This window comes from Melanotaenia boesemani, chromosome 19 (assembly GCF_017639745.1).
Source record: "Melanotaenia boesemani isolate fMelBoe1 chromosome 19, fMelBoe1.pri, whole genome shotgun sequence".
Lineage (NCBI taxonomy): Eukaryota > Metazoa > Chordata > Actinopteri > Atheriniformes > Melanotaeniidae > Melanotaenia > Melanotaenia boesemani.
Window position 1 is genome coordinate 17004415 of NC_055700.1, and position 23634 is coordinate 17028048.

The 23634-nt window shown below is 40.2% G+C and overlaps 1 protein-coding gene across 6 annotated transcripts; it reads left to right on the forward strand.

Moving 5' to 3' along the window:
• The first annotated feature begins 462 nt into the window (after positions 1-462).
• rc3h2 (ring finger and CCCH-type domains 2) lies at positions 463-20445 on the forward strand. Of its 6 annotated transcripts, XM_041970229.1 has the most exons (21): positions 467-1162; positions 6828-6832; positions 7717-8045; positions 8139-8256; positions 9488-9721; positions 10296-10471; positions 11403-11603; positions 11764-11896; positions 13498-13616; positions 14501-14613; positions 14727-15047; positions 15401-15606; positions 15712-16025; positions 16098-16244; positions 17146-17283; positions 18520-18684; positions 18787-19030; positions 19231-19315; positions 19554-19761; positions 19873-20036; positions 20124-20445. In XM_041970229.1, exons 3-21 carry the CDS (start codon positions 7815-7817, stop codon positions 20269-20271), a joined length of 3465 nt encoding a protein of 1154 aa, XP_041826163.1. In that variant the 5' UTR covers positions 467-1162; positions 6828-6832; positions 7717-7814; the 3' UTR covers positions 20272-20445. The 6 variants fall into 6 exon arrangements, with proteins under 6 accessions (XP_041826165.1, XP_041826164.1, XP_041826163.1 ...); XM_041970231.1 differs by lacking the exon at positions 6828-6832 and having other exon boundaries at positions 463-1162; positions 19964-20036; positions 20124-20256; XM_041970230.1 differs by lacking the exon at positions 6828-6832 and having other exon boundaries at positions 466-1162; positions 15715-16025.
• The last annotated feature ends 3189 nt before the right edge of the window (positions 20446-23634 follow it).

Genomic DNA, 23634 nt, shown 5'->3' on the forward strand with positions numbered 1-23634 from the left:
ACTCTTTCAGTGTACAGAACGATCATTATTAAATGTTTACATGTCAGATTTAGCTCTCCAATATGAACCAGGGGGTGAATGTGATCAGCAAGGAAGCTATTATAAATGTGGACTGTGTTGCCAGTGGGCACATTTACCAGGACTAAGATGTAGGACTTAATCTGTCATAAACTACAACGTTACAATAGATCCAACTAATAGGATTACAGCCTTGATAAGTTGGTGAACACCAGCTGCCTGCATGGTTATAATAACCACAACAGTAGGCCTGCAAACTAAACTATAGGCTCTCCCTGATGACTGTACATTTGTTAAACAGTAACTAATGTGAAATAATTTAATACAGTCGTGATAATCATATAAATTGTAATATTTAATGTTTTCCAAGGAATTTAATCATGATTTTAGGGGTTTACATGCAGAAGTCTTAAAACAATATAGGCCCAGTGAGTTGCAGCACGCTTTTTCTTCCGCTTCTCCGCAACCCTAAGCCAAAAAAAAAAAAAAAAAAAAAAAAGCACGCGGTGTATTTGTGTGTTGAACTTCCTCTTGACAGGCACGTTTGCTTAAGCGCATCCCCTCCCTACTGCTGCTCATGTCTCTAGGTCTGTTTCTTTAAAACCAGATAGCCCACGCCTCGAAAAGCGGCTTGTTCCGGCTTGCCCCTTTACATCTTTTTATCCTTGCTCACAACATGAAAATAGTGCCCCTTCAGATAGTTACGCACCATCGTTACTATTAAACCGTGGGGCTGCTAATAAAATCGCACCTCGGAGCATGCAGGATGTGCAGCCATGAGGCAGCAGCAGCTCTCTGCCCCTGCAGCCCGGCGCGCAGTCTGAGGCGCGGATCAGGCACCATCACTACCGGCGGAGCGATACCACCATCTCCCCTCAGCATCGGTTTGTCAAGCAGAGGGTGTGTGGCTCACTGTACCTGAATGTTGCTCGTTACCGTGCTGTGAAGCAGAGCAGAGGACCAAAACTGGACCCTGGCACCTGTATGCAATGCGCTGAAATGCAAAGCCACATCGCTCAGACTTCTTTCATCCATCTGATGCTGCGGCTGTTTTCTAACTGATGAAGATATTTTTTTTCTTTTGATGCTTTCATGGGGGTGTCTATGAATATGTTTACTCTGGTGATCTGGTGTAGTGCGTGAGGTAAGTGACTTACAGTATTACTATCCAGAGGTGCGCGCTACTTTATCTTGATTGAGATTTTGTTTTGCGTGAGCAACGCATTCTACACTTTCCCTACTGTTTGAGTGTTTCTTTCATCCTCAGTAGAAAAAAATGAAATATCCTACAGCAGCTACACATATCAGACATAGCTATGCATCAGCTACTGATTTCACATCAGTCTCTTAAATAGGAGATCATAAGGTAATAGGTTGTACAGCTGTTAGTGAGCTGCACATGCAAAGCTGGGATTTCTAGAAGTGAAAGCAAGTGCATGCATATGAAACTGCAAATGTTGCTCGTTACTGTAATGGTGGAGACTGGTTGATGTCCTCTCACAGGCATGGAGACTGGAATTTCAGCAAATGTAAATGTCTTCTAGTTCTTAAATGAATTCAAGTTTCCAAGTTAAGGAGTTGTTTATCAGTAACTGTAGTGTTGAGTCTGAGTAATCACGAAGTTAAAGTGTGCCAGCTGCCTGTCATGATGCAGGTTACTGTGTAACCTGATTTGCAACTTCGAAGATCTTTAAATTCTAAATCAATTGAGCAGGGATGCAACATTCTGACCTACCATCTAACTGCTTAAGTCTTGGTTTCTTCCGTTTCTGCAGACACATATAGACATATGCTACAACATAAACACTGCTTAAATCAGCAGCTTGCAATGGCACTGCCTCCCTTCCAGACACAACCCCCACACACGGGATGACAGGCATAATGAATAAATAATCGCTCAAACCCACATACTCCCACTGCACACTCAAAAACAAGTGAGCAGACATGCTGAAACAACCATAGCAGCCCTTGATGAATTGATGGGGAGCAAATCCGAATACTGGAAAGATAATTAAGTACCTTTACTGTTTAATGCTGCTACTAAAAACATAGGAAAATGTTATGTATGTCACCGTATTGTTATTTTTTTGCAGAGGTGCACAAGTGTCTTTTGCCATTAAGTTATTAGTTTTGTGTGCCGGTTAAAGTGTAACTTTCTTGCAGCTTGCAGTGATTTACGGGCATTGCTTCCTGTTACTTCTTTTACTACAGAAATAGAAAGTTTGTTTTTTAATAAGCTCATTTTGGGTTGCATTGAACAATTTAAGGAGTTTTATCAATTAAAGTACTTGTGTTTAAATCAAGACTTGAGGCTCACGCATTCAAATATTGAAATATTCAGGGATTGTTTTGTCAGTAGTGTGGTGGGTGTGACGTTCCATTCATGGGTTTTACTTTGTTGTTCACAGTAAGCATTGCTGATGCATCTTCTAATTAGTTTTTGTTAAAATTCTCATTGGGTTGCGGAGGAGGCTGTGTTGGACATATGCTGTATTTGTGAGAAAGAATAGAAAAAACATGAGAAATATTTCATCTGAAAATAGTTATTATATTTAAATGTACAGAATGAGAGCTAATCTTATGCTTAATGTTGATGTGTTTCTTGAGAGTTGAGAAGTGTCTCATAAACCTCATAAAAGAGCTAAATTTAGTTAAGCCACCCACGGAAATGTGCATACTCCTCCAAACGTGCTTTGATTCAGGTTCAGCTCACATTCTGTTGCAGTGTATCATATCATATCGACTTTATGTATATGTGTGTGTTTTAGGACCTTTTCTGGGGGGGTTGATACAATAGGAGTTGAATGAGGCAGTGCCCTTTCAGACCTCTAACGGTTACTGGCTGGTGTTAATCTGAAAATATTTTTCTTTTCTGTCTGGTTTTTTAAATGTTCCTGCCATTTTTTTGACAGTCAGTTTGGGTGGAAACAGAATGAGAAATAGCTGATTTTAAGTGATAAAAATCATACTATCAATTTCCCAGCATATTTTCGAAAAAAGTCCACGTATGTGTGATTTAATCTTAGACAACCATGAGAAAAGGAGGCCCTAAACTTAGTGCCACCATAGTACACTGAGCATAACATAATGTTTTTAGTGTTATTCATTTTTCTATGACCTATGTGCTGATTGTCTAAAGACTGGCTCAGAATACAAATATTTTTTCCTCTCTACGTAACCCAGTATGTCATCCTTCTGCAGTTACAGGGAGCTATAGAGGTAACTGTGCCACCTCATTCCTCTGGGTCCACAGAAATACTAAACCAGGGTCAAAGTTAAAGTCTCATGACACCATACAGTCAGAAACTGTTGGCTGCATGAGGTAGCGACACACCTGCACTTTAAAAGTGCATCACAGTATTGAGAATAAAATGTTGGCAGTTCACTTTTCTGCAAACAGATATGAAAAATCTCAATATTTCTGAACCAAAATAACCATTTTTTCCCTGTAAAACAAAAAAAAAAACTGCTTCTATTTTGGAAATTTACTATAATAATTCTAATTATTTTGTCACTTTTGTTATTTGGTCTCATTTGTAAAGGTCTAAAGAGAAACAATAAACCATTTGGCATCATTTTTAATTTATAGTCATCTGTGTTTTTATTTGATGCAACCGCATGAGTCACTATTTTTATTGTTTTCCAGATAAAGTCCAACTCTAACATGCAAAACATAACAAATCAAGACACTTAAAGATTGAATTTGACTTATTTGGGCTTCAAGTCATACTATGGTCTTTTACATAATTTTGGTTAAACCAAATAGAACCCGATTGTTTGACATAAAATATTCCACCGAAATGTCAGAAATCAGAAAGGTAGGGTAGCCATTGCGTTTACTCTTAACTGTAAGCTAATCTTTAATATGTGATGGGTGTGTACTTCTTGGATCAAAGTCTCCATGATGCTTCCTTCCACCCTCTCTTCCAGTCATTTTATGGGAAACAACCATGCCAGGAACACAAAGCTTTCAAGCCGTGTGCAATGATTGAACAATGGCAGCAAAAACCTGAATTTGCTAGAGCCAAGTGAGAGATGCTTCTTAAAATGATCTCAGTAGCAGAATATTTTACCATTAACTTAACCAAATCCAATCATAACATTGTCAGTGTAAGCCTCAGCAAAGCTTCAGATTTATAAAACTCTAAAAACGCAGGGAGGCCTCAAACATCATTCCATTTTAAGAATATTTTATACTTTCAAGTTCTGAAAAGCGCTGGTGAAAAACAATCCCTTTCTGTCTCGTCTTCCTCTGAGACTTGCCAAAGGAAACTCCACATGCCCTCCCCCCACATAGAGAGGGAGGGGGGGCTGAGTGAGGATTCATGGCCATCCTGAGCCAGATGATAACGGGCCAACTGTTGGCTTTAAAGACACAATGTATTTTTCATCCTCCCGCTCAGTATTGTAGGCAGCTCAGCAAACCTGTGCAACAAACAACTTCTTAGGTCTACAGCGCTTTCTTTCAACAACCTCTTCTTAATAAAAACACAAGCTCTAAAATTTCCAGATTTAAATAAGTTTAAAACAACACAAATAATATTCAAAGCAAGAAATAATTTACTTCCTAATGAAATTAAGGATTTGTTTTCAGAAAGAGGAGGAGGGTATGATTTAAGAGGGAAGCTGAATTTAAAAATACTTTATTGGGTTTTGCTCATATTCAATTTGCTGCATCGTTCTTGATACTGTGCTAAATGTTAAATCCTGGAATTTTCCTGCATAGGACGATTTTGATGAGGAAGTTGTGGTCTGCTGTAATATTACACGCCCACTTCTCCTGTCACAAGACTAATGGGGGCTTGACTGTGGGGGCTTTTTTTCTGCCTGTGTGACACATGTGACATGCATATACATGCAAATAGTAGTTCATTTATGCAAATTGTAAAACTCTCATGGAAATCATATTTGATGCCCCTCATGATGATGACGTGCAGGAATATGTCTTCACTGAGACAGATGCAAACAGAGAAAAAGCTTCACAGCAGCTGTCAGACTTGAATTTTGGACTCTGTAAAGTCAGGATGCAGCAGTTGCTCAGAGGAGCAACAGGTGGCTGTCAACGTGACTGCAGCTTGTGAATCACTGCTAACATTTTGCCCCCAGAGAGTTCTTACCACTCCCTAATTTGTTAACAGACAGTGACCGTTTCATCCGGCTCACGCGCTGAGGTAAAACCCCCTTTCCACCCACCTCTCTCTCTCCTTTTAAAAAAAAAAGAAAAAAGAAAAAAAAAAGCCCCTCCTGACCCGTTTCATCACATGAGAGTTGCTCACTCTTCCTCGGACGGCGGGTTCAGCAGATTGTGGGCTACAATGGCAGTGATCGGTGTTATATTTGGGTTCCTCGCGGAAGGAAATATGACGCGCGAGGACAGAACGAAGTTGTCCACGCGGCCAAGGAGGTAGCGCTGGCACCGCGAGGTGCGAACAGTTTGGAAGGTGCGTATACGACAGGCTTTACACAAAGTCCTTACTTTGGATATGATGTGGTATTTTTTTTCGTGGTATATTCACTGTACAATGCGGATTACGGCGCGTGCGTAACGTCCAACTTTAGCTACCGTTCTCTGTTTTTTTTGCTAGCATGTTCTTCTTGGTTTAAACTTGTCCAGAGTTGTCTATTTTCCAAAGATATGTGAGGGTTTATCAAATGCACGCAAAAATCACACACCTTATCCTCCGTTTTTTAAAAAAAAAAAACAATATGGCCAGCTCCCATGTACGCTGTTCTTGGATTCCACTTCCCTCTTTAACTTGACTAGTTGCTGCTTTATTGCATCTCTTAAAATCATTTGGATTTTTTGCGCTTGTTATGGCACCTGTTCTGTAAGAGAAGCAGCTGTTGTTTTGGTGAGCATTTCCAGCAGCACTATGAAAGCAACAGGTGCTCTGTCTGCGCGCAGACAAGAGTCCAAAACATTTTGCACACTGGAGCCTGAAGGATGAAGGAGGATGTGAATTTTCTGTGGATAGCTTTGGTTTTATTTACGAGACAAAAACAGCATGCAGGAGGTTAGTTTTCGATCATACTAGTTGGTGTTATGTAAGAGGAGGCGAGTTTATTGGCATGAAAAGTTCTCATAAATGACAAAAAGTGAAAGAGTGGGCTGAAAGTGGTTTTGATCTCTTATATTCAACATACTGTTTCCCTGTTCTGCTTCATTTTTAAACATTGTTATAGTTTAACATTGACATTTTAATTGTATTTAAATGTATTATTAATACACTACTCTAAGGTCCAATCCACTATTTAAATTATTTGCAGAAGTGTGCTGTAAACCTTGCCGTTACAAGCTGAGCATCATGGGAAAGTGAAAGTGTGCGATCCAAGCAAACAAACCAGCAGGAGCTGTTCATGTTCTTGCAAAAGTTTGTGTTTTCACAGCTTGCATTTAGTTGATTTCAGCTCATGGTGAGTGGCTCATGTTGTGTAAGCAGCGAGTTCGAACTTGTTAGTTTTTGTGTGGAGCATGCCTCTTCTCCCTATGAGTTGGTTTACTCTGGATGTTCTGTTTTCCTCCCACAGTCCAAAGTTAGCTGGTGAGTCTTGCATGGTTGTCTGTATTGGCCTTGTGATGGACAGGTGGCCTGCTCATAGTGTAACCCCTCACCAAATGTCATCTGGGATAAACTCCAGCTCCTTCTGCTGGTGAAAGTTGGGATAGATACATAATAATAAATATTATATGTTATTATTTAATAGTAGTCATGGTATTATGTAAAATGATAAATCCAGGATGTAAAGTGGAGAAACAATAATTATGTACCTCTGCATTTAATCTTGTATGTCTCACTCTGTTATATCAGTCCAGGTCAGTACAACCCTAACCACAGTTTTCTCTCTTTCACACACACAGAAGTAGTGAATTGTAAAAGTTGTTTGGGAACAGTTGATGTAAACATAGAATATGAATTACAAACTTCCCCTGAAACAGGAAGCTGGTATTCCGTTCTGTCTGTCCTGTCCCGCGTCTGTTGTCTGCGTTTACCTGTTGTCTGCACATTGATTTGCTCTTGTAGACTTATTATGATTCAGCATAAGCTCAGCCTTCATAAGACAATAGAAGGTGTGTTTTAAAAGTAAAGTGGAAACATAAATACTTAGTATTGGATCCCAGATATTTACTTTTGGGCTTGCTTGCAAGTAACTGTCTCTGTTAGTGTTATTATTTTGATTTATTTGCCTCTTTTGCTGGCCTGTTGTTCTGGTTTTAATGCAGTGACTCAAATGTAGATGTAAGTTTGTGTTCACAACTGATGGCTGTCTTTGTATGAGTAATGTAGTACAAGTTGAGACCTTGGCTGCTACCTTTTTTTTTTTTCAAGAGTGTGAGCACTTTTATTACCCACATTTAATTAAATAAATTTATGACGTTAATGGAAATAGATACTTAGTGCTGCCTGTGTGTGTGTTTTTTTTTTTATCGTGTCATGTTTAATAGAGCTGAAAAAGTAATAATATTAATGCTGCTATGTAACAACTACAAGCATATTTATGGTCAAAATTTCATCTGAATGTTTTATTCAGTTTGCATGTGTAGTAACATCCAATTGTGTATGTTCACAATTAATAACAACATTATAAATATTTTAAAATCTTAATCTGTATTTTTTGTGTTTAGGAACTGATTACGAATGTTTAAAAGGGAACATTAAAGTAGTATGTCAGTACATCATTACTCCTTGTCCCTCACAGTCACCGCTGACACTGGCAAGCAGCTGCTGTTGCCGGGGCTCGTTGTCATGCGTTCACTCTGAGCTTGGTGGCGCCTCCCTCAGCGGCGTGGTGGTAGGATGCCTGTGCAGGCAGCCCAGTGGACAGAGTTCCTGTCCTGTCCCATCTGCTACAATGAGTTTGACAGCAGCGGCCACCAGCCAATCAGTCTGGGATGCTCCCACACGGTGTGCAAGACCTGCCTCCACAAACTGCACCGCAAGGCCTGCCCCTTTGACCAGACCCCCATCAGCACCGACATCGACCTGCTGCCGGTCAACTGCGCCCTGCTGCAGCTGGTTGGAGCTCAGGTGAGACATAAAGAAAATGTGTTAATTATCAGATTATTGACTCAAACTTTCTCCTCTTTACATGTTTGAATAGCTTTGATTTTATGATGCTAGGTGCCCGATGTTCTGCCAGTCAGCCTGAGCAGTGCAGCAGAAGTTGAGCACTATGAGGCCTGCAGGATTTGTGTGGAGGAACTGGCTCTCTACCTAAAACCTATCAGTGGTGCGAAAGGTATCAAATGTGTGTGTGTGTGTGTGTGTGTATGTGTGTGTTAGGGCTGGGCAATTAAGCAAAAATTAATCAAAACCAACAGTCAGAACAAATAATCGATGTAATCTTGCTTATGTCAGTTATTTAAATGATCTCTTAAACTTAGTTAAAATATGAATTAATTAACCAAATATGGTCAAACTGGGCTGCACAGTGATGTGGTGGTTAGCACCACTGCCTCACAGCAAGAAGGTCGCTGGTTCGAGCCTTGGCTGGGGGGAAGTGGCATTTCTGTGTGGAGTTTGCATGTTCTTTCCATGTATGCGTGGGTTCTCTCCGGGTTCTCCGGCTTCCTCCCACCGTCCAAAGACATGCATGTTAAGTTATTTGGTCACTCTAAATTCTCCCTAGGAGTGAGTGTGAGAGTGAATGGTTGTTTGTCTCTCTCTGTTGGCCCTGCGATGGACTGGTGACCTGTCCAGGGTGTACCCTGCCTCTCGCTTGTTAAATACTGTGTTAGGCTCTAGCTCTAGTAGCAGTACAGAGAATGAATGAATAATGAATGAATATGGTTAAACAATGTGTGCTTCCTTTCACTTATTTTAAAATCAATATCTGCTCTTCTATTATGACAATATTTACAACACAAACTTTTACTTAGCTCTGAAAGCTAAAAATAAAACAATACTAAAATAATTGCTAGTTAATTGTAATCGAGGTAGCATGTTAAATTTATTGTGATATCGATTTGGGGTCATATTCCCCAACTCTGTAAATAATGATGATACCTTTGGACATTTGTTAAAGAGGATAAAGCTTTTTTACTGGGTGGGGGCTGTCTTTTAGCTGCCTGGGCAACTTGGCATTCTTATTTATCACACATATCATGATGCTGGAAAGCTTCTCTACTTCTACTGTTCTACAGGAAAATTAAACTTTTAATATAAATGGTTTACAATGAATAATATTAATGGAACCGGTTCAGCCAGTTCCGGTTTAGTCATCACAGCTATAATAGTTTATAGGCTCGTTACATCATTTTGGTTTTGTCTTGTCTCATAAAATGCATGAAAGATGAAAAATGTGAATTCTGTGGGAGTTTGGATGCAAAATGAGCCAAAAACAAGGAAGGAAAAATGGCTAAAATTCTGCACAGTATAGCTGGTTGAGACAGTTCTATTTGTGTTGGTGAGTTAAGTGTCAAATTATACAAATATTAACAATTTAACCTCAGAGCTGTCACTCCCTACAGGCGTGGCCAGTTTGAGTCCGAGCGTGCTCAGCAGGCCCATGCAGAGGAAGCTGGTGACCCTGGTGAACTGCCAACTGGTGGAGGAGGAGGGCCGTATACGGGCGGTGCGGGCATGCCGATCTCTGGGAGAACGGACTGTAACAGAGCTCATCTTGCAGCACCAGAACCCCCAGCAGCTCTCTGCCAACCTCTGGGCAGCTGTGAGAGCACGAGGCTGCCAGTTTCTGGGACCTGGTGCGTTATCTACAAAACACACACATCTGTGACGAGATCTGTGCGCATTACGAAACAGTTTGAGACCTCAAATTTCAGTCGCAACACAAAACTTGTATTTTCAAACTTCGTTTAACTTCTATAAACATTGCTTAATTTGGAATTAAGATCTCAGAGCCATTGTCACAATGCCTGTGTTTTAAATGTTTCTAAATGTTGGGCGCTGCAATGTGGAATTCATACTTGTTATCATATTTATTGAGCATGAGACATGAAAATTCAGCCTCTATTTATATTAATATTCAGCTGACTGACGCTTTGTGTCCAAAAGTTCCCTTTGAAACTGTAAGAAGTTGCTTGTTTGTGTTTCTTCCCCAAACTGACTGCTGGTACTCGGTGTCCTGTGATGATTACTCATAGGGCAGATTCTGACTGGGAAAGAGTTTCCCATTGTGATAACAGAATGAGTTCATTGAAAAGTCTGAGGACACCTGTGCCAGATGCAGAACTTGTTTAACATTCACACCTGAGTGACTCTATCTGTGCTGATTGCTCCTTCCATCCATTCATCTCCGTCTAACTCTTTTCTCATCAGCTATGCAAGAAGATGCACTGAAGCTGGTTTTACTGGCTCTGGAGGACGGTTCAGCTCTGTCCAGGAAGGTGCTGGTTTTGTTTGTTGTCCAGAAACTTGAGGCTAGGTTCCCCCAGGCCTCCAAAACTAGCATCGGCCACGTGGTGCAGCTGCTCTACAGGGCCTCCTGCTTCAAGGTACTGACATCATCAGATAGCAAACATATGTCCTCAGCTTGATGCTATCCCAACAGTTAGTACCTCATTTGTAGAGGTGCTTTCCAAAATGAATGTTACTGTTATTACAATCAAATTAAACAAAAATAATTATTTAGCATCAGATTAGTAAAAGTTTCTGAGGAAGCTTTTTTTTTTGCTGTGAATTTATCTTTAAATTCGCTTGATGCAGTCGTGTTTTTTTACTCCTTAATAAACACTCTGCTGCTAATTTTTATAAAAGCTCTTATCTGAAATCAGGGTTTGAGCTTCTTGAGGTGTATTTTGTGTGTGTATTTTTAAGCCTGTTATCTGATGACAGACATCGCTGGCAGGGCAGAAATGCCAGCGATCTGTCTGTGACATGACCGTTGTCTATATTTGCCCTAGCCGTCTCTCCTGGCAGGGCAGAGACAGAGACCGGCAACTCAGAGGTGCAGAGAAAGATAGATGAACTCTCAGGATCGAAGGGAAGGATGGAGTGCAGCTGCAGCTTGAGTGCCTCTGAAATCTAATTGTTTTAGATTTGTAAGCGTCGGCTGGCAGAGTGTGTTGGTGTCTTGTGATGATTACTCATAGGGCAGATTCTGAGAAGGGGAAAGTCCCTTTGTGTGATCTGAGCTTGAGTTTTTAAGTCTGAGGACACCACATACAGACTAAGAGAAAAGTTCTGTGAATTCTGTTACAATTACTCGGAAATTACAACACTTCCAACTATTTTTAAATATTTTTACCTAAAATAAAAATGTGAGGAACTTATGAGTCAAAACTAATCTAACAGTCACTTAGAGGGTTAACTTTTCTTCTGTTTGATTTAGATTGGGGACAAAACTCTTATAAAAATTAGTCCATTTATTCTCTTCTATGGCTGTCTGTGCATTTCTGTCTGTCTGGGGTCCGTCCTCTCCATCAGGTGACAAAGCGTGACGAGGACTCCTCTCTGATGCAGCTGAAAGAGGAGTTTCGTACATACGAGGCACTGAGGAGAGAACATGACGCTCAGATCGTCCACATCGCCATGGAAGCCGGATTGCGAATCTCACCTGAGCAGTGGTCCTCTCTGTTGTATGGAGACCTGGTCCACAAGTCGCACATGCAGTCCATCATTGACAAGGTTTCATTATGATTTATATATTTGTCATTAATAATAATGACTGCTAGACTTCTCGACAGTGTTTTTAATGAGTCTGCAGAAAACACAAAGCGTGAGATAAATATATTTTAGTGCTTTTTATGGTTTTTAAAGACAGACTCCTTTTTTTTATTTGCTCTAGTTGCAGTCTCCGGAGTCATTTGCAAAGAGCGTTCAGGAGCTAACAATCGTTCTGCAGAGGACAGGAGACCCTGCCAACCTCACAAGCCTTAGACCACATCTAGAGCTCCTAGCCAACATAGACCACAACCCAGGTACCCCATTTTATCAATCAGTGTTCCTCTAAAGTACATTTAGTGTTTTCTGTCACTATGACACGTCATCACATGTTGATTATTCTGCCCAAGTTTAGATTATGATGCTGCATTATTACAATGCCTCAGGCTCTGCCTGAAAATGCTCCATCTTTGCAGTATCAAGAGAAAGTAAATGTTAAATAGATGATTCTTTCGTTCAAAACTAAATTTTTGAATTTGACTACTCTAGGATGATATATTGTGAACTGTTGTGCAGACGTTCACAGATGTCAGAGGTCAAGACCTGCAGACGTTACCTGAGTTTTTTTTATCAAACACTCCTGCCATGATTAGATTTTTTTAGGCATTTATACCTTTATATTGTAGAGATACCAATAAGATTTCAGAAAACAAGGATGAGAAGGAGGATCCTCTGCGGGGTTCAAACTAGGGCTGCACGATATCAGGAAAATATGCAATAACACTGTTGAAAGTTGAGATGACGATATGATCTGCAATAAATAAAATAAATAAATCTGCTTCTTTGATGTTTTCTCATACAGAGCTCCTCTGGCAGAGCTCTAATGCAAAGATGTCAGCTGAACTTTATAGCTTGTGTTATGATAATAATAATTTGGTCATCAACACAAACAGATCATGTACTATGGTGTCCTTCTGTCTAAAGACTAGAGATTTAATAGAAAATTGATAGCTTTGGCAGAAGTTTGAAGCTATTTATTTATTTAACTTTCGATAATGCACCGATGCCTGAACACCAGATAAGATGCCTTTCTCAGTTACTGGACCACCGTCTAACATCATCAGTCCAGATATCCACAGCACTGTCCTTGTTGGTAGATGTGAGGTAATTAGGATGCAATAAAGGCGGCATCACAACACACAAAACATCGGCTGGATCCATTTGTGGCAGCTGAGATTAAACTTGTGTCCCCTGGTGGTTGGCACAAGTATTCCACATTTCTTTTGTCATTTCTTTTCTAACCAACATAGTTCCAAATAGCCGATGTGCTGTCCTCCCTCCTCCTGTTACCTTCCACCATCAAAATGCTAACTCCATTTGCACCCGTTAGCATCTACATGGAGCATCCAGGACAGTAACAGTCCATTTGATTTACCATTGAAGTGCACAGAGCATGAATGCTCAGCACCATTTGGAACAGCATCATGTCACTTCCTTAAAATATGAAAATCGGGACGACTATTTATAGCAATTTAAGCAGTTGCTGCAATATGTATATCGCGAAAGCTAATATCACGATGAAGGTAAATTTTTGTTATATTGTGCAGTCCTAGTTTAAACCAAAGTTCCAACAATTTATGGTCTGCAACCTAAACCTGAACCTAGGAAGCACCAAAAGATTGACATTTGAGGCAATCAGTGAAAAATCTACTCAAATAAAGGGAGGGGATAGTCGTGATCTGTTGAGCAGATTTGCTGTGCTCCTCATCAATACTTTAGATTTACCTTCAGATAGTGAATTTTGTTGCTTTTCGAGAGAAATGCATTGTATTTCTAGGTTTTTCTTACCTTTTCTTCATGTTATATACAGTAATACCTACTTTAGAATCAGACTGCATGCTGTTGATCTGATCTGCAGATGCTCCCACACCATCGTGGGAGGAGCTGGAAAGTGTTATGCTGGCTGTAAAGCTGGTGGTTCATGGACTGGTGGAATTCATTCAGAACTTCAGCAAGAAGAGCCACGACACTCCACAGGTATGCTGATTGATCAGATTAAGGCTGGCATACTCAGATAATTAACAATGTTTCTCTATAAAGAAATCCTACTTGGAAGCACTGAAGAGCATCACCATCCTGCAGCACACTTTGCTCCTCCTGATTGTGGCATCAGATAATTTACGAGACATAAATTGCTCTCTGCTCACTAACAGCATAGTATCAATGGTTATGTGTCCTGTCTAACAGCTATTAATTATTTTCTTGAAACAGCAGCGTTAACGTAACTGGTAACACTTAGAAGCAAATGTGGCTGCAAGGACGAACAATACAATTAGTATATTATGGATTGGAGCTGACAAGAGCTGGCATGTCTTGTGCACTGAGAGGAGTATTTCAGTATAGATGGAAAACTGTGTTCTTTATATAGCTAAGATGCACATGCATTAGTTGTATTTGGTCAGAACTGAAGGCACCCTTAAAATTTCAGCACAGGATTTTGAATATTTTGAGACATAAATGGAAATAAACCCACTGTGTAAAATTTGAATATTTCAATAAACTAATGAAAAAGAAAAAAAAAGGCATGGACTGTACAGTAAATATTATTGGAACCTTCTGATTAATATATATTTAGATGAAAACAAATAAGACTAACCAATCTGCAATGCATCCATTTATTTACAGGCAATATAGAATAAATATTTTGGGTCTGCAAACAATTTGGCCTGTAGATGTTTGATAGCTGGACATTTTATTTTAACTTTTTATTTTACTAAGTTGATTTATTTGCATTGGTCTAACATTATGATCTATTTTTTAATCTTAAACTATATATATTAAATAATATTGAATAAATATTTAATTAAGCACTTTAATGTTTAGTACGGTATATTTCATATGCATATCTATGTGTTGTGCAGCCTCAGGCCAACAGCAAGTATAAGACCAGTATGTGCCGAGATCTTCGTCAGCAGGGAGGCTGTCCGCGAGGAACCAACTGTACATTCGCACACACGCAAGATGAGCTGGAAAAGTGAGTGATTCATTTTATTAAAAGACAAATCTGGTGTTTCAGATTATATATTATAATTTATTAAAACTCCTCTGAGCAGGTCATAAATTCTTCACCCTGCTTTTTCTCCTCAGATTTAGACTAAGGAACAAGAAGAGCAGCAGTGTGGGTCGCGTGTTCCCTCCGGCCCCGGGTGTTATGAGTAAAACCTTCACCTTAGAGGGCAGCATCCACACTGATGTGTCTGCAGGAATGGAGCAGGGCCTCAAAGGCACTGGGGAGAACACATCTCCCATGACAGAGGGAGTTCCGGGTCTGACTCACCCGCCGCTGATCCCCAGGGGGGCGGACATGATGGAGGAAATGAAGAGACCTGTGCCAAATGGAACCGGTTCAGCTAATGGGTCCAACAGGTTATCTGGCACCAACAGAAACTCATTAGGATCAATTGAGCAGTAAGATTTCACCTATCTTCAGTTGTTTTTCTTTCTTTTTTTGTAGTTTATTTAATTAATCAAATGACATTTCGGTCCAAAAAAACTGTTTATTAATTTACATTTATATTATTCTTTTAAAAAGAGAAAAAACAACCAAAAACACAAGCTTAATGCCACATTTGATGTCTTGCTGAAAGATCTGATTTCCTGTTTGAGGATCTTACATTTACTTTGCGGTTTGGCTGCTAACTTGGCAAACTCTCTCTTGAAAAAGAGATCTTGAATCTCAATGGGACCTCCTGGTTAAATAAAGGTTAAATAAAATTAAATTAAACCTGTGTTCATTCTTTCTCTTTGTGTCTGACTCTTAGAAAGCCCAACTCTCCTCCCAGGACTCCAGTCAGCCACTCATCATCATCATCATCTCCCTTGTGCACAGCTGGCCGTGCTGAAGGCAGTGCTCCTCTGCCCAGGCATGGTCAGTTCATTCTGCCATCACCACATCCTTCTCAGGCGTCAGAGCTCTACTACCAGGACCCCCACCCTGCTTATGACTCTGCTCACTTTCAACCGACTTGTAAGATTTTTTTTTTTTTTATAAAGTTTGAACTGAAAAAACAACACTGTAAACTGTATTATTGTTGTTTTTGAAAGAGTGAAAATGCTTCCTCTTCCTCTCCAGCAGGTTCCTACTACCCATCTACTCTTCATCCTCCACACAAGCCTTGCATGGCTCGCTTCCTTCGATCCTCCAATGTCCCAGAATCCTCTCTGCCACCTTCCATGGGATCACCATCATCTTCTTTCCCTAATGACCCTCAGACCCAACATCCACCTTCTTCCTCTTCCTCTGGATACCCACCACACCCGCCTAGAGATCGGATGGGAGCTCCTGCCTTTCATCCTCACCCAGGGCAGCCTCAGTATGGGCCTCTAGCTCCTGCTCATGGTGTTTATGCTCCCCTCTATGACAGCAGGAGAGTTTGGAGGCCTCAGGTAAGTCTTTTATTTCCTTTCATTTCACTTCTCATGATGGACCTGATCTGATTATGATGTTTATTGTTACAGCTGTACCATAGAGAGGATGCCAGGAGTAACTCACTGCCTCCAGAGGTTCTTCATTCCTCTGTCTACCAGCCTCCACTCAGGGAGAGATTCAACTCTCTAGATAGCAACTACTGTTCAGGAGCTGAACACCGTGCAGGGCTACACAGGGTATGTGAAGTATTGCACGTTTTACACCACAGCCAATGAAAACGCTAACTATTGGTTTAGGGAAATGTTTTCTGTATGATTCTTGCTCCATGTGCATCTTTCTTATGACCCGTCTTCAAAACATGAGCATTTCAGTAAGTCCTAAAGTGTTGTGCACTTCCTTCTCTTTAATCTTTTTCCAGTGTCCATCACCTCGCTAAAGCCCTTCTAAAAATGTCCATTGACACCATCTACATTTATGATGGTGGTCTGAGTGACACATATTTATTGCTGCATTACTTTCTGCAGCTTTTCCTCGTCTTCACTTTCTGTTTTTACACCCACATATCAGTTCACCCCTACCTACAGAGCTGCAGCATGAAGCTTCAGCCTTCACCGTGGTCCTCCCACTTCTCACCCAGATATTTCTCTGCTTCTCCCACTCACTTTTCTTCTTTTCACATTATTGTATAATATTACCAGTTAATTCACCACAGTACAGCGATGTTGTTTACCAAGACTGCTGTGTATGCCAACATCATATATATTGTGTAGATTGTATGATTTGTTTAACTCTGTGTTAGACACTGAAAATAGCCAGTAATGATTCACAGCAACATTTGAACGGATGCAGGCCTTACTGTTAGCTGGCTCCATGAAGAGGTTTCTCCAACACTGGAATAATGTAGAACAGTGTGATGCTTTTTTACTGTTTTAAACATAGAAGTGTAATAAAATACATCTACACCTCCTTCCTTGTCTAGACCAAACTAGTATAAAGTGCAATCAACCAAAAACACAGTGAACAATTACGTATGTATTCATTCTGAATTTGTCCTGGTTTTAGTCAGGATGTCTTAATGTAGCTGCTTTTTTTCTGTCTCTTCATAATGCTTCTCCTGCTGTTATGTTCCTGTATTAGGACTACAGCCGTGTTCCTCTTGGCTACGAGGATCTCTTCAGAAGGAAGCAGGAGCAGTGGGCTAGTCATCATCACCATCACAATGCCAGCAGACCCTCCCAGTCTTCCCCCATCTTCACCATTGATTTCCAAACAGAGGTAAAACGCAAATAAGCATGGCAACATTTCTCACACAGAGATCATCATGGGCATCTACAGGTGCAAAGCCACTAGGTTATAAATATTTTCACTGAAGCCAGTTTAAACTAATAATCCCAACTTTGTCAGTGGAAAAAAAATACTGTATTTAATTCCTATCCCAGAAGCTTTGCTTCTGCTGTGCTCCCTGCTATTTAAGTGGGAGATTGTTGCCTAGCAACTGTGGAGGAAGATATCATAGCAATGCACAATAGTGTTGTGTGTGGGTGTGTGTGTGCGAGAGAGAAAGGGAGAGGAAAAACTTTACCAAGCAGTGACTCAGGCATTCGGCTGAGTAAAGTTTTGTTTGACAGGATGTCTGATGCATTTGTGTAAAAACGTACACTTTAAAAAAAACAACAAAACACATCAAACTAACCTTAACTTTTCAAGGGTTAATTAATTAGTCTCAGTTTAAGATTTGAAACCTTGCTCTAACAAGAATAAGCAAAAATTAGCAAAAACAGTGGTAATTTCAGTTTTTATGACAAAGGGTTGTCTAAGGGATTGAAGCAAACCAAACTGTCATATTGGATGTTTATTCCTCATGTGCATCAAACCTACAGTGTGGAGCTTTTGTCTCCCCCTTCTGGAAGTGAAGGTAATTATACTGACACAGTTACCACCTGCTTCATGCAAAAATAAATAGAAATATCCTCAATTTGTAGACAATATGAAATAATTTAAGTAGCATGTATAGTGGATTTACAATGGTAAAAGATGCAAAATTCCAGAAAACATATTAATTCCAACAACTTCTCCAAAACGTGTTTTTTAATGTTATTGCCCACCATTATTGTAATTAACACCTTAGGGTCGCTTTATGACTAAATTTAATAGCTAAAGTGCAAATGTATCTTCAGATATTTTATTTAAAATTACCAATATACCTAGAAATACAAATAACAACATAATATGAATTGTGTTAAATAATTCCTTTTTAAATCTAGCAGATATTTTTGTATTGGTTGATAAGTCACATAGCCCAGATATAATCTCTTTTTCTTGTTTGTGTCTGGAGAACAACATGAACTGCTTAACCAGTGTGATATAGGGATATTACAGAGATGCTTTTTAAGTCTAGTTAAAGCTCTATAAAGTGATTATCAGTGGTGGTGGAAGTTGTAGTTGTTGTCTTCAGGCGACATGGACAACTCTCATTAAAGTAGTAAAGTCTAAGTCTCCCCTGTCTTACAGCATGTGGAAAGCAGTGGAGGTCAGTGTGTGGGATGCAGGTACAGAGGTGAGGAAAGCTTGACGCACTACTCTCCATGGTCCTGTGGTACCATTGGGCCCTGCCTCAGCCCCTTTGAGCCTGAAACTCTCACCCACACCTCGACTCATTCCTGCTCAGACCGCCCGGTAAGACTCTTCACACACCCCATTAGTGGGAGCTAACACTCATACATCCAAAGATATGTTATTTTTCATTGTGATATAGCCTGTCCGTGTTTTTTTTTAAAGGAGATGGAGAGTAACGAAGCAGGAGGTGGCAGTGTTAATGGTGGTGGGAAACGATGGCTGCATTCATTGGATCACTACCGGCGCTTAAAGGATGAGGATCCGATCATTCCCTTTAGCGAGGGGCCCATTATCTCAAAGTGGGGTGCCATCTCTAGAGCGTCTCGCACAGGCTACCACACCACTGACCCTGTGCAAGCCACAGCCTGCCAGGGCAGAGCTAATACCACACCCATCAACTTTAAAGGTGAGGAGGAGGACACCAGAGAGGACTGTTCGAAAAAAATAAGCTGAATGTCTTTAAGAGTTTGACTTGACTATCGTGCCAGTTTTTTTTATGTGAATTTTGAAAATCTTATATAAGCCAATATATTTTTAAGACTTAATTCTTAGCTTTATGCACAAAATACTACCCTATCTTTTTTCTCTCTCTGGTTACTCCAACAGATTACAACCCTCACCTAGATCACAGTGACTACAGGTGGAGCTCCAGGGGATCAGACTCTTCCAGCCACTCCAGCTTCCTTGAAAGGTACAAACTGGCATTCAGTTTCTAATTCAATACCTTGTAATCTGTTTTAGCAGGTGAGTGTCTCTTGATGTCTTAGGGGTCCTCTGTCTGGACTTTGTAACAGCTCTCTGACCTATGTACTGTATATTTTATTTTTAAACATGCAGATAGATTATTTTTATCACCACCTTTTCTTTTTTCAGAGTTTTTTTACTTGAACAAAAACATTGATTTGTCTGCGTTTGTGCATTTTTTTTAGTGAGCACTTTTGTGGATCAGACCTTCACGGTCGTCGAACTTCAATAAGCAGTGGAGAGAAAATCGTGTCTGACCTGCAAGCTCATCAGGCCGCCTTCAGTCACAATCAGGACCGAGCCGAGAGTGAACCAGACCCGGGTCGAGACATTGAGCTTGAACTGCGTGCTCTAGACATGGAGGATTCAGATCACCAGGAGATCAAGTCTCAGGTTGGTCCCGCACTTTTTTCTGATGTCATGTTTTAAAATCTTAGTGTAGAGCTACAGTAAAAAATAACACCCAACCAAACCTCTGGATCTCCTGTAATCTTTACCCCACAGGAGTCTTTAGATCTGGCCAGCCCACGCTCTCAGGAAGCTTCCCACCTGCTCCCGCCTCCTCACTCATCTCCCCTCCTCTCATCCTCTACAGAGGAGCACACCCAAACAGAAGGTCTTATGACAGAAAAGATGGATGTCCACCTGCTAAAAAAGATGGCCTTTAGGTGAATTACCATGGAAACCACTATTTCGCAGCTATAAGCATACTTGACCTGTTGTGCCTTCTTATTCTTTTCTTCTGTTCTTTTCAGGAAGTCTCTTTCTCCAGGAGGTCTGGTCTCAGGAGGTCTGGGCATTGGGAAGTTGGTGCTGCGAACTGGACCCCCTCGACAGGGTGACACCTCCACCAGGGCTTGTCCTGAAACACCTGGGACAGAGATGCTGCTCAATGGAAGCTAAGGGGCGGGGGGGACAAAGCCTGACCTACCCTGAAGCAGAGCTGAGTCACCTGCCCACAACCAGAATGTGCTTAAAAGGAATACATCAATTCCAGCCTTTCATTACCATCAGTAATATGCCTAAAAGAAACATGATGGTTTTAGATCAGCAGTCTGTACTTTGTCACATTGCACGGGTGGGAGGTGGGGGGAATGCACTCTAATGGCAGTAGGGGGGGTGGGGGGGGGTTCTGATGTAGTAGATGCTGAACTTGTCCATGTTTGCAGTTTTATACCTGGTCACATTTAGGGGCAACTTTAGTGAGTTCTCAGTATTTTTCAGCATCTGATTGGTCACCACAGAGAATGTTTGACAGGCCTGTTTTAAGACTTTTCACAGATTATATATGTTTAGATAACAAAAGACTATGGTTAATAACAACCAGTGAATTATCCGCTGATATGTTGATGTCTTTCAGTTTACTTAGGATTTCTGTCATGCTTTGGTATTTTTTCTTTCTTGGCTTTAGGTAGCCTTAAATCCCAGCAAGAGCCGAATTCCTTTTCCCCCAGTACAGTTTTGTGTACTTGGATGTCGTTTACATCTAATAACATACATATTTTTGTTTGCTTTCTTTCAGCATAGTTTCTTTGGCTACTTGCTGTTTAGCTTCTGCCTTCTAATGTTTTCTATAAAGCAGACAATTTAATATTCAAACCCCTGTGCAGCTATTTAAATAGTTTAAACGAAACGGTGGCTTTATTTATTTCCTTCCCCCAGTATTGAGATTATTAGGCCTTTTTTTTTAACATGCCGGATTTCATGCTTGTGGAAAACAAAAGAAAAATACAAATTTGGTGTTTATTATACAACTTTTCATCTATCAGCTCATATTTTATTACATAATGAAGTTTTTTATAGCTCTTAACACTGAGCCAGAAATGTCCACTCCACTAGCACTTTAGACTAAACTACAGCCTCACACTGATCAAAAGAGATACTCAAAACTTCCCTTTTGAATTACCTTTGCCTACAATGTTATACAAATCCAAGCAGGGAATTTGATCTTAAATGATTTGTCTTATTTAAATTCATTAACTAGGGAGGTTTCATGCCAACATAAATTTTTTTTTAATTCTTTTTTTTTCACATGTAGTGTAAAGTATTATCTGAAAAATCCAGAAGCAATAGCAAGGCTTAAAATAGGAAAGCCACATCATCCCTCTGAGAAAATACAAGAACTGAGCAGCAGAAACAGAGGTCTTTAACACGTTGATCATGAAACAAACCTTTGTCCTCTCAGAGTCATATGATCTTGTAAATTAACCTCTGAATTCCACCGACAATCATGGGATCACAGGACACAATGACACAGTCATAATCCAAATTTGTGAATGATCATTGAAGGTCACGTGTTCTGTGGATGCTAGCTTATCCTTGTTTTATCTTCTTTTTTTTAATCTGTAATAAAATATGTTACACTTAATGCTGGCTGGTAGAAAATAACTTTAATTTTTGTAGCAGAAATTGTGTTTTCAGCTGCTGGTGGAGCTAATTTAGCAGTTCCTGTCCACATTAACACACAATCAGTGTTAAAGACTCTTGTTTTATCTCTGTGCGCCTGCAGTAATAACTGGCAACTTATCCTTCTGACTGTAAGTTAAAAATAGTTTCTCACATGCTCAAACTGTTTAGTTTTCCCTAGCTGTCATTCACACAACTGACACGACACGCCTCTTAAACGCGTTTCTCCCCTCGGTGGTGTATTAAACAAACTCCCCTCTCAAAAACTGTAAACTGGAAATAAGTTTTTTTTTATAAATCCCATGTGATTTTCAGTCCACTTACATTTATGCTGCTGTGACTCAACATGCACTGGTTCCATCCTTATGTTTCGTCATGTTAAATCTTTAATCTAAATTTTGTTTGATTTGATGTGGTTTTAACTTCTGTGAAGTTGTGCGTTAAAGTATTTTGTATCAGGATTATTGTTTCTCTTTGCTTGCTTTGTTTTTAGATAGAACTGATGGCGCTGTGTAACTGTGTCTGTGTTTGCAAGCTGTCTTCAGTACCAAAGTCTGAGAGTGATTGCCATACTGTACATCCCTGCAGTGCCTCGCTCCTTTGTGTTTTTTTTTAAATTTTTTTTAAAGTAGGACATCTCATCTTGTGTGACTGAAAAAAGAAAACAGCATCAAAACACAAGTCCACTGTAGATACACTTCTTTAAGTTGATGCTAACCTTTCTGAGACGTTAAAGCATCTAATCCTTATTAATTCCTCTGCTACTGCTGTACTTACTCAAACTGTCAAGTTAAAAAAACACAAGAAGAGAATGAATCTGTGACCTTTTGGGGATTTCTCTCCTACATTATCTTCCACCCTACCCGCTCAGAATAGCAGGAAAAGATTCACCCTGATTTGTTATGATAATACTCTTTTTAAAAATATCTCTCTGGGTTTATTTCTGACCATAAAAGGCAAGGGCTGGCGCAGGTGATTTAGCTGCACCCGGTTGTTAATAAGCTCGGCTACCTACTGTCACTCTGCTTCTGTTTACAACTTCACCTTTGAAGTCATGTAAAGTTAAGTGCCATGCTGTGTACAGTACAATCAGTTCCTGTAATTTTCCTACAGCTTTTCTCATATTCCTTACATGTAAACTGTGAGGGGGGGGGGGGGGGGGGGGGGACAAGTCTAGGTTGTAATTCTGCTGTTTTCCATTAGAGGAGGCTAAATCCTTGTCTGTGTGAATCGCTCAGGGAAGACTTCATTTGCTCTGCTACCTTAATATTATTATTTTTTTTCTTTGAATCTTTTTGGATATTTTACTGAAAGCATTTTAATAAGTTTCATTTGCCAAAAAGTGACCCTTTCACCCTTCCATTGGTTAGAGTGTAAACACTGATTCTGTTATTTGTCATTGCTTACTTTGTTTTGGTGTTTCCTTTTTTTTTTTTGCATCGCAGCATCAATATTGGCTTCGCTATTAGTGTCATGACAAAGGGCTGGGCACATACTGGTCTGTATGTACAAAACAGTGTTGTGAGTATTGAAAGTGATTTATTAAGTGTCTATGAAGCGCTGTTGTAATAGCGAATTGCACTGCACTAATTTCCACCCCGTCACTGCCAGTGGATGCCAGCGAGTGCCCCTTCCCGCTTCCATTCTCCCCACCACCTTCGTCCTCCCTGCATCCTGCGTCATGCATGCAAAATTGCCCCACCACCCCCCACCCTGCCCAATATTGTGATGGCAGAGGAGTAATGACGATTCTGTAGTTGTGATACAACACACCCAGCGCTGTAAGAGTTCTGCACATGCCCACTGTGTGGCCACGTCAAGTGCTGAAGTTTGCTTGCAGCAATCTAATTGCTTGCTCAT

What these genes read in the sequence shown, in the direction of transcription:
- rc3h2 (XM_041970229.1), top strand. Translation starts at nt 7,815, where the DNA reads ATGCCTGTGCAGGCAGCCCAGTGGACAGAGTTCCTGTCCTGTCCCATC. An exon ending in AGAGCCACGACACTCCACAG is followed by an intron (nt 13,617 to 14,500) that starts GTATGCTGATTG and finishes TGTGTTGTGCAG; the next exon opens with CCTCAGGCCAACAGCAAGTA. An exon ending in GGAGAGTTTGGAGGCCTCAG is followed by an intron (nt 16,026 to 16,097) that starts GTAAGTCTTTTA and finishes TTATTGTTACAG; the next exon opens with CTGTACCATAGAGAGGATGC.